The following is a 12,803-nucleotide window of genomic DNA, read 5'->3' as shown; positions in this document are numbered from 1 at the left end:
AATCAAAACTATCTTCTTTCATTGCTTCTCTCAAGTATTTCCTCGATTGCCAAGTGACTTACGGTCTTTTTCTTTAAAAAAAGAGCCTTAGACTGAAACCTTGCAAATCTTATTTATTTATTTATTCGAATTTATATGCTGCCCAACACTGGGGGACTTCAGGGTTACCGTCCAATAAGTAGCAGGAAAAAAATGAGACTAAGAATGTAACTGATCCTTTAAAAAAAAAAAAGATTAAATAACCACAGCTGAACTTCCTGGACAAGGAGAAAGAAACCCGAGGGCCCTTTTAATTATATTTCATACAGACAAGACTGCTTTAATGGTTTTGCCCTTTTGTTGACTCATAGGGCAGGGAGGGAAGGAATCTCAATCATTTTAACACAGTGTCTTCCTGCTTGTACCAAGGCAGCGTGCTAAGACCAGCACTCTTCATACTCTATATAAATGACCTTTGCGATCATATTACAAGCAATTGCGTTCTCTTCGCTGACGATGTAAAACTTTTCAACACCACCGGTAATACAGCTACTCTCCAAAAAGACCCTGACTTTGTGTCTGAATTGTCAAATGTCAACCGCTCCAAACTTGACTGCAAAAAATACAACTTCAGCAACCGAGTAACCAACGCCTGGAATGCACTACCTGATTCTGTGGTTTCTACTCTGTTGTGATTCAGCCTGAGGGTGCTCAGGGACCAGCTGTGTCTCTGCTGGCTCCATGCCCGGAGGAGGACAGCGAAGAGGAGGGGGCTGAACAGTCGGACGGGGGAGAGGAAAGTCAGGAATGGGACGAAGGAGAACAGCATGAGAGCCCCGGGGGGGGGGGGCTCTCCCCAGCCAGTAGCTTGGAGTCATTAGGTGATGAAGCACAAGCCGTCATTGACATGCGACAGAGACATTCAGATCAAAGAAAGAAGCAATTAAAGAAGTATTATCAGCATTGAATTAGGAACAGCTGGGCTTGGGTGTGGTCCTCCTTAGCAGGGTTTAAAAGGCAGGCAAGCCCTTGAAGCTATGTGGAGTGTTATCAGTTGGAGTTACGGTGTCCTGCTTTGTTCTCGACGTCTCTGTTCCTGGCTTGTGGCCTAGCAGTTTGGAAGACCCGTGGGAGGTGTAGGTCTGCTATCTACAGCCTCATCTTGGCAGCAAGAATCCTGTATTGCTGCATGGACTTTTGCCCTTGTGGATATATTGGAAGATACAGTGTTTTCCTGTTTGTAAGGACATTTTCTGTTACCTGTGTTTTTCTTGAATTCTATAAACTGCCTTTGCCTTTTACCGGTGTGTTTGGCTTCTCTTTTTGGTTGGTATTGGCTTCCGGAGTGACCCAAACAGAACATACTCCTAACCCCAAAACCTTTAACCTTAGACTATCTACCATTGACCTCTCACCCTTTCTAAGAGGTCTGTAAGAGGCGTGCATACTGTGCCTACCGTCCCTGTCCTATTGTCTTTTTTTGTTACTTTTTATCATTACTTATCTAATGTTTAATTTGTACAAATTATCACCCTATAATTGTTTAACAAAATAAATAAATAAAATAAAAACTCGACCAAAAAATGCTCTGTCCTACACATTGGCAAAAAAGCAGAACATCAAATACAAGCTGAATGAACAAGACCTTACAGATAACCCTCACTCCGTAAAAGACGTCGGAATACTCATATCAAATGATCTAAGTGCCAGAGCCCACTGCAACAACATCGCCAAAAAGGCTTCGAGAGTTGTTAACCTAATCCTATGTAGCTTCTGCTCCGATAATCTTACACTACTAACCAGAGCATACAAAACTTTCGCTACACCAATCCTTGAATACAGCTCATCTGTCTGGAACCCATATTGAATTTCAGACATAAATACTCTCGAAAATGTCCAGAGATACTATACTTTATGCTTAGGTCATGTTTAAGGCGGTGTAAGTTCGAAGCTTTCTAAACCTAGGACTGTAAATCTTGTTGAGTATTCTGTTGCAAGTGGAGGAGTGGAGGGCTCTTCTAGTAAAGTATCTCTGCACATTTTCTAAAGTGTTTCTAAATGTCTTCCCTGCCCAGTTAAGTGGCTGTACCTACTCAAACTTCGGGACCATCTTCTGCTGCATGAATCCCAGCGGCCGATTAGGTCCCTGAGTCGGCCTACTCCGGTTCCTGTCGACTAAACAATGTCGTCTGGCCGGACCCAGGGGAAGAGCCTTCTCTGTGGCAGCCCCGGCCCTCTGGAACCAACTCTCCCCGGAGATTAGAACTGCCCCCCGCCCTCCTCGCCTTTCGCAAGTCCCTGAAAACCCACCTATGTCGCCAGGCATGGGGTAATTGATGTATCCCCTTGCTAATAGGATTTATGTATGGTATGATTGGGTTGTGTGATTATTTTAATGATAAGGGTTTTAGACAAAGTTTTTAATTATTAGATTTGTTATATATTGTTTACTATTGTTGTGAGCCGCCCCTAGTTTTTGGAGAAGCAGCATACAAATCTAATAAATTATTATTATTATTATTATTATTATTATTATTATTATTTATTTATTTATTTATTATTTGGATTTGTATGCCGCCCCTCTCCGAAAACTCGGGGCGGCTCACAACAAGTGAAAAGACAATCCAATACATAATCCAATTAATTAAAATATTATAAATTTAAGAAAAACCCCTATACTAACATACACACACACAAGCATACCATATATAAATTCAACATGCCCATAATAATAATAATAATAATAATAATTGTTATTATTACTATGTCTATACAACACAGCAAACGAGATCACTATGCTGGATTTCGTATTTCATCACCAGTCGGGCGCTTCCCAAGCACCTAGAACTGTGTGATGTAGCGGCGAATTATGTTTGCCGATCCCAGTAAAGTGGCCTTTTGCAATTGACAGATGGAGATTTTGTCAATTTCAATGGTTTTCCAATGTCTGCTGAGACCCTTTGGTACTGCGCCCAGCGTGCCAAGTACCACTGGGGCCACTTTCACTGGCTTATGCCAGAGTCGTTGCAGCTCAATTTTTAGATCTTCGTATTTCACTAATTTCTCTAGCTGCTTCTCCTCAATTCTGCTGTCTCCTGGGATTGCGATGTCGATGATCTATTCTTTCTTTTTCTCCACGATCACAATGTCTGGTTGTTGTTGTTGTTGTTATTATTATTATTATTATTAGCCCCCTGGCCCACGAATGGTATGTATGATTGCCCTTTGTATGGGTATGATTGATTTTTAGTATAACTGGGGATTTTAGACTAGTTTATTATATATTATTGTTTCTTTGTATATGTTGTAAGTTGACCCGAGTCCTCAGAGAGAGACGGCATATAAATCAAATAAATAAATAAAACAAAACAAACAAATAAATATCTGTATTATTAATTCCTATCAGAACAGGGTATTGACCCCTGATTTTAAGAGATACTAAACTCAAACACATTGAATAACAGCTCCCAACAGGAAATAAATGATCCATTCAGGGCAGTTCTGATGCTCAGAACTCATAAATTGTCCATAAACAAGTTATGAAAAGTCGAGAAAAGTCAGGTAGATTTTTGGAGGGTTCTCTTCTGCATCCAAAGCAATAGGACAACAGGGACCATCCACAGAACAAATGTAAAATTTATTTACATTGGATAACCTGCTGTTTTTCGGCTTAAAAGTAACTTAGAGCCTCCTTATTTTTCAATAGACTTAACAGAGGTGAAATATGACTTATTTGACTGTTCCTTTAGCAAGCAGCTAGGTTGACCTGAAGAAGAACGTATTTAAGAAACTTAACACACAAAAAAGAACTATTTTCAAGGAAGACAAAGAGGGTATTGGTACTGCAGCTAATTCTCCAGGAAAAAGCATTCAGTGCTATTCATAAAAGGTGACATCATGTCCAACTCTATGCTATCAAAAGCCAAAAGCATGCCCAGCAAATGTCATAGGGAGCAAATTTGGAGCTGAAAAATTATTATCTGATTTATTTGCTCCTCGGATATAAGAGAAGGCTCTCTTGAGTTTCGTAGAAACTGAAATCTGACCATGTGCATGAGGGAACGTCCAGCCTTTCAAGAAGCTTATCCCTGATGCTGAAAAACCGAGATTATTTTGCCTGGTTGAAGAATGTATGGATTTGTTGAGACAGCCTGCGACCGACTACTCTTTCGAGATCCTGGAGAGAAGCATTGCAAAGCTGATGGATATTTCCAAAGTTTTCCAGGAGGAGAAGGGCCTTTGTCTTTCCAACTCCTGGAATCTGCTGAACTGTATGGAGTACAGATGGTTCCAACAACTTGGTGCCTTTCTTACTTTGGAAAAGATTGCTGGTTTTAGTCTGTTCGTGCATCTGAAATGAAAGTCAGGTTTAGTCTGGCTGCCCTCTTGTGGTTTGGGGTGCTAAATACAGTGATACCTCGTCTTACAAACCCCTCGTCATACAAACTTTTCGAGATACAAACGCAGAGTTTAAGATTTTTTTTGCCTCTTCTTCCAAACTATTTTCACCTTACAAACCCAAGCCGCCATCACTGGGATGCCCTGCCTCTGGACTTCTGTTGCCAGCGAAGCGCCCGTATTTGTGCTGCTGGGATTCCCCTGAGGCTCCCCTCCATAGGAAACCCCACCTCCGGACTTCCGTGTTTTTGCGATGCTGCAGGGAAATCCCGGGAGCGCAAAAACGGGCGCTTTGCTGGCAACGGAAGTTGCCAGCGAGGGGAGCCTCAGCGAAATCGCAGCATCACAAAAACATGGAAGTCCGGAGGTGGGGTTTCCCATGGAGGGAAGCCTCAGGGGAATCCCAGCAGCGCAAAAACAGGTGCTTCGGCTGGCCAAACAGGTGAGTTTTGGGCTTGCATGCATTAATCACTTTTCCATTGATTCCTGTGGGAAACATTGTTTCATCTTACAAACTTTTCACCTTACAAACCTTGTCCCGGAACCAATTAAGTTCGTAAGACAAGATATCACTGTATTTACAAGTACAGTGGTACCTCTACTTATGAACTTAATTTGTTCCGTGACGAGGTTCTTAAGTAGAAAAGTTCTTAAGTAGAAGCAATTTTCCCCATAGGAATCAATGTAAAAGCAAATAATGCGTGCAAACCCATTAGGAAAGAAATAAAAGCTCGGAATTTGGGTGGGAGGAGGAGGAAGAGGAAGAGGACAGTCGCTGCCGAAGGAAGAAGGTGAGGTGAGAGGAATATTGAAAAACCAAAACTTTAAGGTTTAAAAAAAAGAAGGACTGAGGCGGCGAGGAGGAGCACGCGCCTCCCATACATCCGGCGTGAGGCTGCCTCCCATGCACTGCGCCAGAGAGAGAAACCCAGGGGGAATGGCAGGAAACTGGCCGGGCTTTCGTACCGCTCGCAAATTTCCTGAGAAATTTTTCCGGGCTCGGATTCTTAAGTAGAAAATGGTTCTTAAAAAGAGGCAAAAAATTATTGAACACCCGGTTCTTATCTAGAAAAATTCTTAAGTAGAGGCATTCTTAGGTAGAGGTACCACTGTACCTATTTTATGCTGTTTTTTATCAGTCTGTTTTTCTTCATTTCTTTACAGTTCTCTCCCTCTATCTCCATCTTATGGTTATGACCTATAAAGCCCTACATGGCATAGGACCAGATTATCTCCAAGACCGCCTTCTGCCGCACGAATCCCAGCGACCGGTGAGGTCCCACAGCGTTGGTCTCCTTAGGGTCCCGTTGACCAAACAATGTCGGCTGGCGGGACCTAGGGGAAGAGCCTTCTTTGTGGGGGCCCCGGCCCTCTGGAATCAGCTCCCCCCAGAGATTTGTACTTCTCCCACCCTCCTTGTCTTCCGATAAAGTTTAAAAACTCATCTTTGCCGCCAGGCCTGGGGTTCCTTAGACCTCCCCCCGCGACCGATGAATGCTTAGTTTGACTGCTGAATGAATGATATTGATAGTTTTTAATTAGAATTTTAAGATTGTTTTTTAAGGTATAATTGGATTGTTATTATTGTTTCCTGTTTTTTCTGTACATGCTGTGAGCCACCCCGAGTCCTCGGAGAGGGGCGGCATAAAATCCAATTAAAATAAAAAAATAAAAAAATCTCTTCCTCTTTAATCTTCCTCCCCCCTTTCCTACTTCCCCCACTCCTTCTCTTCTCCCTTCCCTTCTACTTCTTCTTTCTCCTTCTTTCACCTTTCCCTGAGTGATTCTAATCCTAATCCATCTGACATTTAACAGACTGGTAACATATTCCCGTACATCTTTACATTATCAATATCCCTTCTAAAATCATATTTTTGTGTGTGTCATGTCTTTATTCTAGGCATATACCGTTATTCTAATGCTGCCTCCTACTTTTGTCGCCTGGGCCTACCAAATCTAATTTTCAATTTCCCCCCCCAAATAAATCGCTATAGCTTAACTTACTTCCAAAAATATGCATTGTCTCTTATGCCTCTTAATTTGAAGACAATATTGCTCCCTCTCTTTGATTGATATCTTTACTCATTTTTTTAAAATAAGCTTCTGGGCATTTTGAGGTACTTCTTCCAAAAATTAATATGAGTCAAACTTCCCTACTTTTCAAACAATTTTGCCGTCTCACACCAACGTTCAGCATTCTGTTTCCTGCAAAACCACTTAGGTATTTATTCATTCATTCATTCATTCATTCATTCATTCATTCATTCATTCATTTTATTCTATTTCTATGCCGCCTAATCTTGAAGGACCCAGGGCGGCTTATAACAATATAAAAATACAATTTACAATAAAAAGAAGCCAGTTTAGCCGCTCTGAGTCTGTTTTGGAATGAATGGCATATAAATATAATCAGTCAGTCAGTCAGTCAATCAGTCAATCAATCAATCAAGTATAAATTATTAAAACAATAACCCCAATTTAAAACACCCATGACTCAAACAATCCAATTATCACATGCATACCATTCAATACAATTTGGCTATGAAAGACGTAAAATTCATGGCCCCTAGGCCTGCCGGCAAAGCGAGGTCTTTGTAGCCTTTCAGAAGGCCAGCAGAGTGGGAGCAGCAGAAATCGGAGAGGAGTTGGTTCCATAGATCTGGGGCGGCCACAGAGAAGGCCCTTCCCCACAGCCCCACCAACCTACATTGTTTAGTCAGCGGAACCCGGAAAAGGCCAACCATGTGCAATCTTATCAGTTTCTGGTAGGTAGACGGCAGGAGACGGTCCCATAGATAGTCCGGCCCTAAACCATGTAGGGCTTTATAGGTAATAAACATGAGAAGCTCTTGTACTACTAATTCTAATCTGAAGTCCCCCCTTAAAATTGTCAGCTTTGAGAAGCATTGCTTTTAAGCCTGACAGCAGGACAAACAGCGCATGAAGGTACTTACCAATTGAGCAATAAGTTGAGCAGCTTCATTTTGGCTGGCCACCGGAAGTAGTGTCATTCCGAGCTCCAGAACGACAAATTTCTGCACTTCTGGAAAATACTGGTTGCTTATTTGAGTTTTTTCAACTAATACGATCCCTTGAAGACTGCAAGCCTGGAAGGAGTAGGAAGAAGGAGAGTAACTGGTATTGACCCACCTCAGAGAGGGTCCTCAGAGAGGGTCCGCAACTTGGGCGTCCTCCTCGATCCCCAGCTCACATTAGAGAAACGTCTTTCAGCTGTGGCGAGGGGGGCATTTGCCCAGGTTCACCTGGTGCACCAGTTGCGGCCCTATCTGGATCGGGACTCACTGCTCACAGTTACTCATGCCCTCATCACCTCGAGGCTCGACTACTGTAACGCTCTCTACATGGGGCTACCTTTGAAGAATGTTCGGAAACTTCAGATCGTGCAGAATGCAGCTGCGAGAGCAATCATGGGCTTCTCTAAGTATGCCCATGTTACTCCAACACTCCGCAGTCTGCACTGGTTGCCGATCAGTTTCCGGTCACAATTCAAAGTGTTGGTTATGACCTATAAAGCCCTACATGGCATCGGGCTAGAATATCTCTGCCTTCTGCCGCACAAATCCCAGCGACCGGTTAGGTCCCACGGAGTTGGCCTTCTCCGGGTCCTGTCGACTAAACAATGTCGTCTGGCGGGACCCAGGGGAAGAGCCTTCTCTGTGGTGGCTCCGACCCTCTGGAACCAGCTCCCCCCAGAGATTAGGATTGCCCCCACCCTCCTTGCCTTTTGGAAACTCCTTAAAACCCACCTCTGCCGTCAGGCATGGGGGAATTGAAACATCTCCCCCTTGCCCATGTAGTTTCTGTGTATGATTTGACTGTGTGGCTTGTTTTTTATATATTGGGGTTTCTTTTGGATTTTTAACCTAAAACTGTAATTTAGATTGCTAAATATTAGATTTGTTACTGTGTATTGCTTTTTACCATTGTTGTGAGCCGCCCCGAGTCTACGGAGAGGGGCGGCATATAAATCCAATAAATCTAATCTAAACTAAATCTATTAGTGACAGGAACAAACCAACAACCTAGAGTAAGCTCACTGGGAGCCCCCCCCCCCCCCTGCCCTGCACTCATGCTGCTTAAAACCACTGATTAAAGACTATGGTTTCCTCACAGATGAATATGAGAATGAATGAATGGCTGGGTTAGCATCATTCAGATCTATGCATAACAGAACCATAATGCACCATACATGGCCATTAATTTCTGATATTTTCCTCCAACAGCCAATTAGATATAGACGAACCAGTTAAAGCTTTCTCTGAGCCGAAGATAAATACAAAACCATTCCGATTATCTGGGCAAAATATCTTTTTGTTCTGAAATCGGATCATTTCAAAAAGGAAACAGCAACATAAGGAATGAAAACACAGAATCCTCGGATACTTCTTAAAATGGCAGATTTGGGTTGCTGGTATAATTATAATATAACAGTGCATGGTACTAAATATTACGTCTTTCTTGAATTGTGATGAATTGATGATGAATTAATGTTTCGCTGATATTACGCTCCTGAAAAGGAGGAGCCCAATGATACTTTCAGAGGGTGCTTACATTTCTAAAACGAACAAGTCTTCTTTTGAAGCTATTTCCTGCCACCAGATCTGCTTCAGATATGTAGAGGATGCAGCACCTATTTGAAAGATGAAAATCCACGAGTCCCAGGCCATCTTCCAGAATAAGCTTACATCTCCCTTGAAAAGTGAGAAGCAAGGAAACTATAGTAATGGCAGAACTACTGTGGCTACGCAATTCTCATATGAGTGAAACTGGCTGCGTTTACGTAGCCTGCTAAGTTTGATTTTAATATATTGTGTGAATCCAAACAATTCTGAACCCAATCAATTCTAGGCTTCAACAAACCATGCCTGAACACACTCTGAAAATCAAGCTGTTGTTTTATCTCCAAGTTCTAAATATGTTATTCAGATGAAAATGCCAATGGTTTTAAGACTGATAATTTCCAAGTACCGTATATTTAGTCGTACAAAGTGAAAATATGCATTTAAACCAGACTTTAAAATCTGGCTTGCCTTATTTCTTTTGTAGTATATAGAGCTGGCATTCAAATTAATGACAATGGAGTGGCTGTGGGTTTTGCCTCCCAAGGACAATTCCATCTGTCCTTCCATTACCCTGGGGGGGGAATTATTGACCCCCTCGGAGAGGGTCCGCAACTTGGGCGTCCTCCTCGATCCACAGCTCACATTAGAGAACCATCTTTCAGCTGTGGCGAGGGGGGCGTTTGCCCAGGTTCGCCTGGTGCACCAGTTGCGACCCTATCTGGATCGGGACTCACTGCTCACAGTCACTCATGCCCTCATCACCTCGAGGTTCGACTACTGTAACGCTCTCTACATGGGGCTACCTTTGAAAAGTGTTCGGAAACTTCAGAGCGTGCAGAATGCAGCTGCGAGAGCAGTCATGGGCCTACCTAGGTATGCCCATGTTTCACCAACACTCCGCAGTCTGCATTGGTTGCCGATCAACTTCCGGTCACAATTCAAAGTGTTGGTTATGACCTTTAAAGCCCTTCATGGCACTGGACCAGAATATCTCCGAGACCGCCTGCTGCCGCACGAATCCCAGCGACCGATTAGGTCCCACAGAGTGGGCCTTCTCCGGGTCCCGTCAACTAAACAATGTCGGTTGGCGGGCCCCAGGGGAAGAGCCTTCCCTGTGGCGGCCCCGACCCTCTGGAACCAGCTCCCCCCGGAGATTAGAACTGCCCCTACTCTCCTTGCCTTTCGTAAGCTCCTTAAGACCCACCTGTGTCGTCAGGCATGGGGGAACTGAGACATCTCCCCCAGGCATATACAATTTATGAATGGTATGTGTGTATGTATGTGTGTTTAGAAAATGGGGTTTTTTAAATGTTTTTAGTAGAAATTTAGATTTGTTATAAATTGTTTTTCACTTTGTTGTGAGCCGCCCCGAGTCTGCGGAGAGGGGCGGCATACAAATCTAAACAAACAAATAAATAAATAAATAAATTAAACCCTGGTAAAATAATAAAATATTCCTTGTGATCTAGTGATATCTTCAGATTATCATAGCTTAATAAAATGAGACAACTATTTTTCCTGGCTGTTTATAAAACTTATGCACCTTTGGGATGTTTAAGAAAACTATAATTAAGAGCCCCAGATCAAAGCAAGATATTAAGCTCATATTTTGTAGTTTAACTTGATATTTCCATTTGCTGAAAGCCATTCACTACACTATCCTAGTTAACCCCACACCCTCTGAACACTCAAACACAGGCAATGCATCTATCATTTCTTTTGCAAAATAAAAAAGAATCCACTGGTGTTGCGTGGCTAATATATTTAAATATGTTGGTTTAATTTTCAGATTTTAGGATGATCTGTTAGTAAGCAAATTCTGCAGTTTTTTCAAAGCATGGTTTACCTTGCATCTCCTGAACAATCTGGGAACCCTTCCATTTCTCATGGCCAATCACATGGCCCAAAGGAACATTTACAGCTCCTGCTCGGATTGGGGTGCTATCGTTTGCCATTATTAAACTTTCTTTGCACTTATTTGTCCTGTGTAAAAGAAAAGCCATTAACCTGTTATTCTGAAAATGCAAAAATGACACATTTCTCATTAACCAAGGATTGCCCATGAAATCCAGGTAACTTTCAGATGATGACTTTCCAGAGGGCTTTTTTCCCAGCCCTTGATCGTTTGCATGGAATTTACTTGACTGTAAAAAATACGACTTTAACAATCGAGTTGTCGAAGCGTGGAACTCATTACCAGACTCAATAGTGTCAACTCCCAACCCCCAATGTTTCTCCCTTAGACTCTCCACAATTGACCTCTCCAGGTTCCTAAGAGGCCAGTAAGGGGCTTATATAAGTGCACTGATGTGTCTATCGTCCCCTGTCCAATTGTCTTCCCTTCCCTTCCCTTCCCTTATCTATCTATCTATCTATCTATCTATCTATCTATCTATCTATCTATCTATCTATCTATCTATCTATCTACATATATATATATACATATATCATATATATTCTCTCCTTATCTCTTATATCATATATATCCTCTTTTTCCTTCTATCTTTATATATATTACTTAATGCCTACTCTCTTCCATATGTATTGTATATTGAACAAAGAATAAAATAAAATAAATAAAATAAAATATCCTGATTGGAACCACCACCTGTTTACTGTAGATTTCATTGTTTGTTAGTTTGTTTATCGGATTTATATGCTGCCCCTCTCTGAGAACTTGGGGGGGGGGGGTTTACAACATATAAAAAAGAAACCAATACAATACAGTAGCCTAAATCCAATTAATTTAAAACTAAATATACTAGTTAATTGTCCTTCCTGTTAGGAAGTGTCTCTTCAATTCTAGGTTGCTTCCCTCCAGGTTTCCATCTCTTGTTTCTTGTCCTTCCCTCAGATGCTTTGGAAAATAAAATTGATCCTTTCCTCTTTGTGCCAGCTTCTCAAATGGTTGGACTAGAAGACCTAAAAGGTCCCTCCCAACTCTGTAATTATGCAATCTGCATAATTGTTATTCTATTAAATAAACCAATAGCCCATCTCTTTGGGGACTACAGACGAGTTACTGTTTTTTTTAAAATTTAATAGTTTTTATTAAATGTTTACATTTAAATAATATTTACATTCCCATTTATGAGCAAACATCCCACTTTTTTCAATACATTTCTACTTTGTTTGTCTCTTCTTAATATTTATATCAATAATAAATAATCAATTCAAAGCATTTTTCTTGTCTTACCGCTTAAAGATCCTGCACAGCAATCTCTCAAGATCCTCCAGCGCCTTAAAACACACGCGCGAACGTGTACACACACGCAAGCAAACCAAGAGAGGCTCCCATTCATCGATTGTACGCTCTTGCAACCACGTACTGTATTATTGCAAGTCGTTCCTGCTTCCGCCTTTTTCCAAACAGCGCGCGGCAGCCATGACGCACCGTGGCCGCAGCCAATCAAAACCCTCTTTTCTTTTTCCCTCCGCCTCTCCCTGAAAAAAAAAAACAGACCGCAAGAGGCGGGGCGATTCCTAACGGCCACTGGTTGCTAAGGCGACGGCCGCCTCAGTAAGGTGGAGGTCGATTGGATAAATCGGGACGCCTAACCCATCGCCTTGCGGCTAGTTGCGGGGTGGTTGTGAGTGGAAGCGTCCTTGTCTTCGAGAAGGGAGTGAGCGGACACTCTCTCTGGCCGGCGGTTCCCGTTTTGTCTCTCCCGGCTTAGTTTTCTCGTTTATTAGTGTATTTCCCCTCAGCCTTTTCGCCGTCATGCCGTTTTTTTTCAGGAAACGCCGAAACACCAAGTTTGTGAGTATTTCCCTGGGAGGGGGGTGCCTGTGTGTGGAATTGAGGGTGCAAGAAGCCGCCCCGAGTCTTCGGGGGAGCCGCCC

The 12,803-nt window shown here is 42.4% G+C and overlaps 2 protein-coding genes across 4 annotated transcripts in view; one reads left to right on the top strand and one right to left on the bottom strand.

Annotated features, from left to right (window-relative positions):
- Positions 1 to 3,350: 3,350 nt before the first annotated feature.
- On the bottom strand, positions 3,351 to 12,320 carry FAAP24 (FA core complex associated protein 24). Of its 2 annotated transcripts, none has more exons than XM_070761656.1 (5): positions 12,157 to 12,320; positions 10,807 to 10,943; positions 8,950 to 9,089; positions 7,332 to 7,484; positions 3,351 to 4,330 (listed from the first exon to the last, which is right to left on the bottom strand). In XM_070761656.1, exons 2-5 carry the CDS (start codon positions 10,913 to 10,915, stop codon positions 4,088 to 4,090), a joined length of 645 nt encoding a protein of 214 aa, XP_070617757.1. In that variant the 5' UTR covers positions 10,916 to 10,943; positions 12,157 to 12,320; the 3' UTR covers positions 3,351 to 4,087. The 2 variants fall into 2 exon arrangements, with proteins under 2 accessions (XP_070617757.1, XP_070617758.1); XM_070761657.1 differs by having other exon boundaries at positions 3,993 to 4,330; positions 8,950 to 9,028; positions 12,157 to 12,300.
- A 227-nt stretch (positions 12,321 to 12,547) lies between these two features.
- CEP89 (centrosomal protein 89) overlaps positions 12,548 to 12,803 on the top strand; it is a 68,007-nt gene continuing 67,751 nt past the window's right edge. Inside the window, exon 1 of one of the 2 annotated variants that reach the window (XM_070760306.1) lies at positions 12,548 to 12,720. In XM_070760306.1, coding sequence (XP_070616407.1) covers positions 12,682 to 12,720 — 39 coding nt within the window. In that variant the 5' untranslated portion in view covers positions 12,548 to 12,681. The remainder of the gene's footprint in view (positions 12,721 to 12,803) is intronic. The other variant, XM_070760307.1, reaches the window with a different exon arrangement.

This window comes from Erythrolamprus reginae, chromosome 9 (assembly GCF_031021105.1).
Source record: "Erythrolamprus reginae isolate rEryReg1 chromosome 9, rEryReg1.hap1, whole genome shotgun sequence".
Lineage (NCBI taxonomy): Eukaryota > Metazoa > Chordata > Lepidosauria > Squamata > Dipsadidae > Erythrolamprus > Erythrolamprus reginae.
Note: the sequence above shows the minus strand (reverse complement) of the source record. Positions and strands in the feature narration are given on the sequence as shown.

Bases quoted from the DNA above. Each gene is read 5' to 3' on its own strand.
- FAAP24 (XM_070761656.1), bottom strand. From the start codon at position 10,915: ATGGCAAACGATAGCACCCCAATCCGAGCAGGAGCTGTAAATGTTCCT. The intron at 9,090-10,806 runs GTAAACCATGCT...TCACTTTTCAAG, and splicing joins GATTGTTCAGGAGATGCAAG to GGAGATGTAAGCTTATTCTG. The intron at 7,485-8,949 runs GTAAGCACCCTC...TACTCCTTCCAG, and splicing joins GACTTGTTCGTTTTAGAAAT to GCTTGCAGTCTTCAAGGGAT.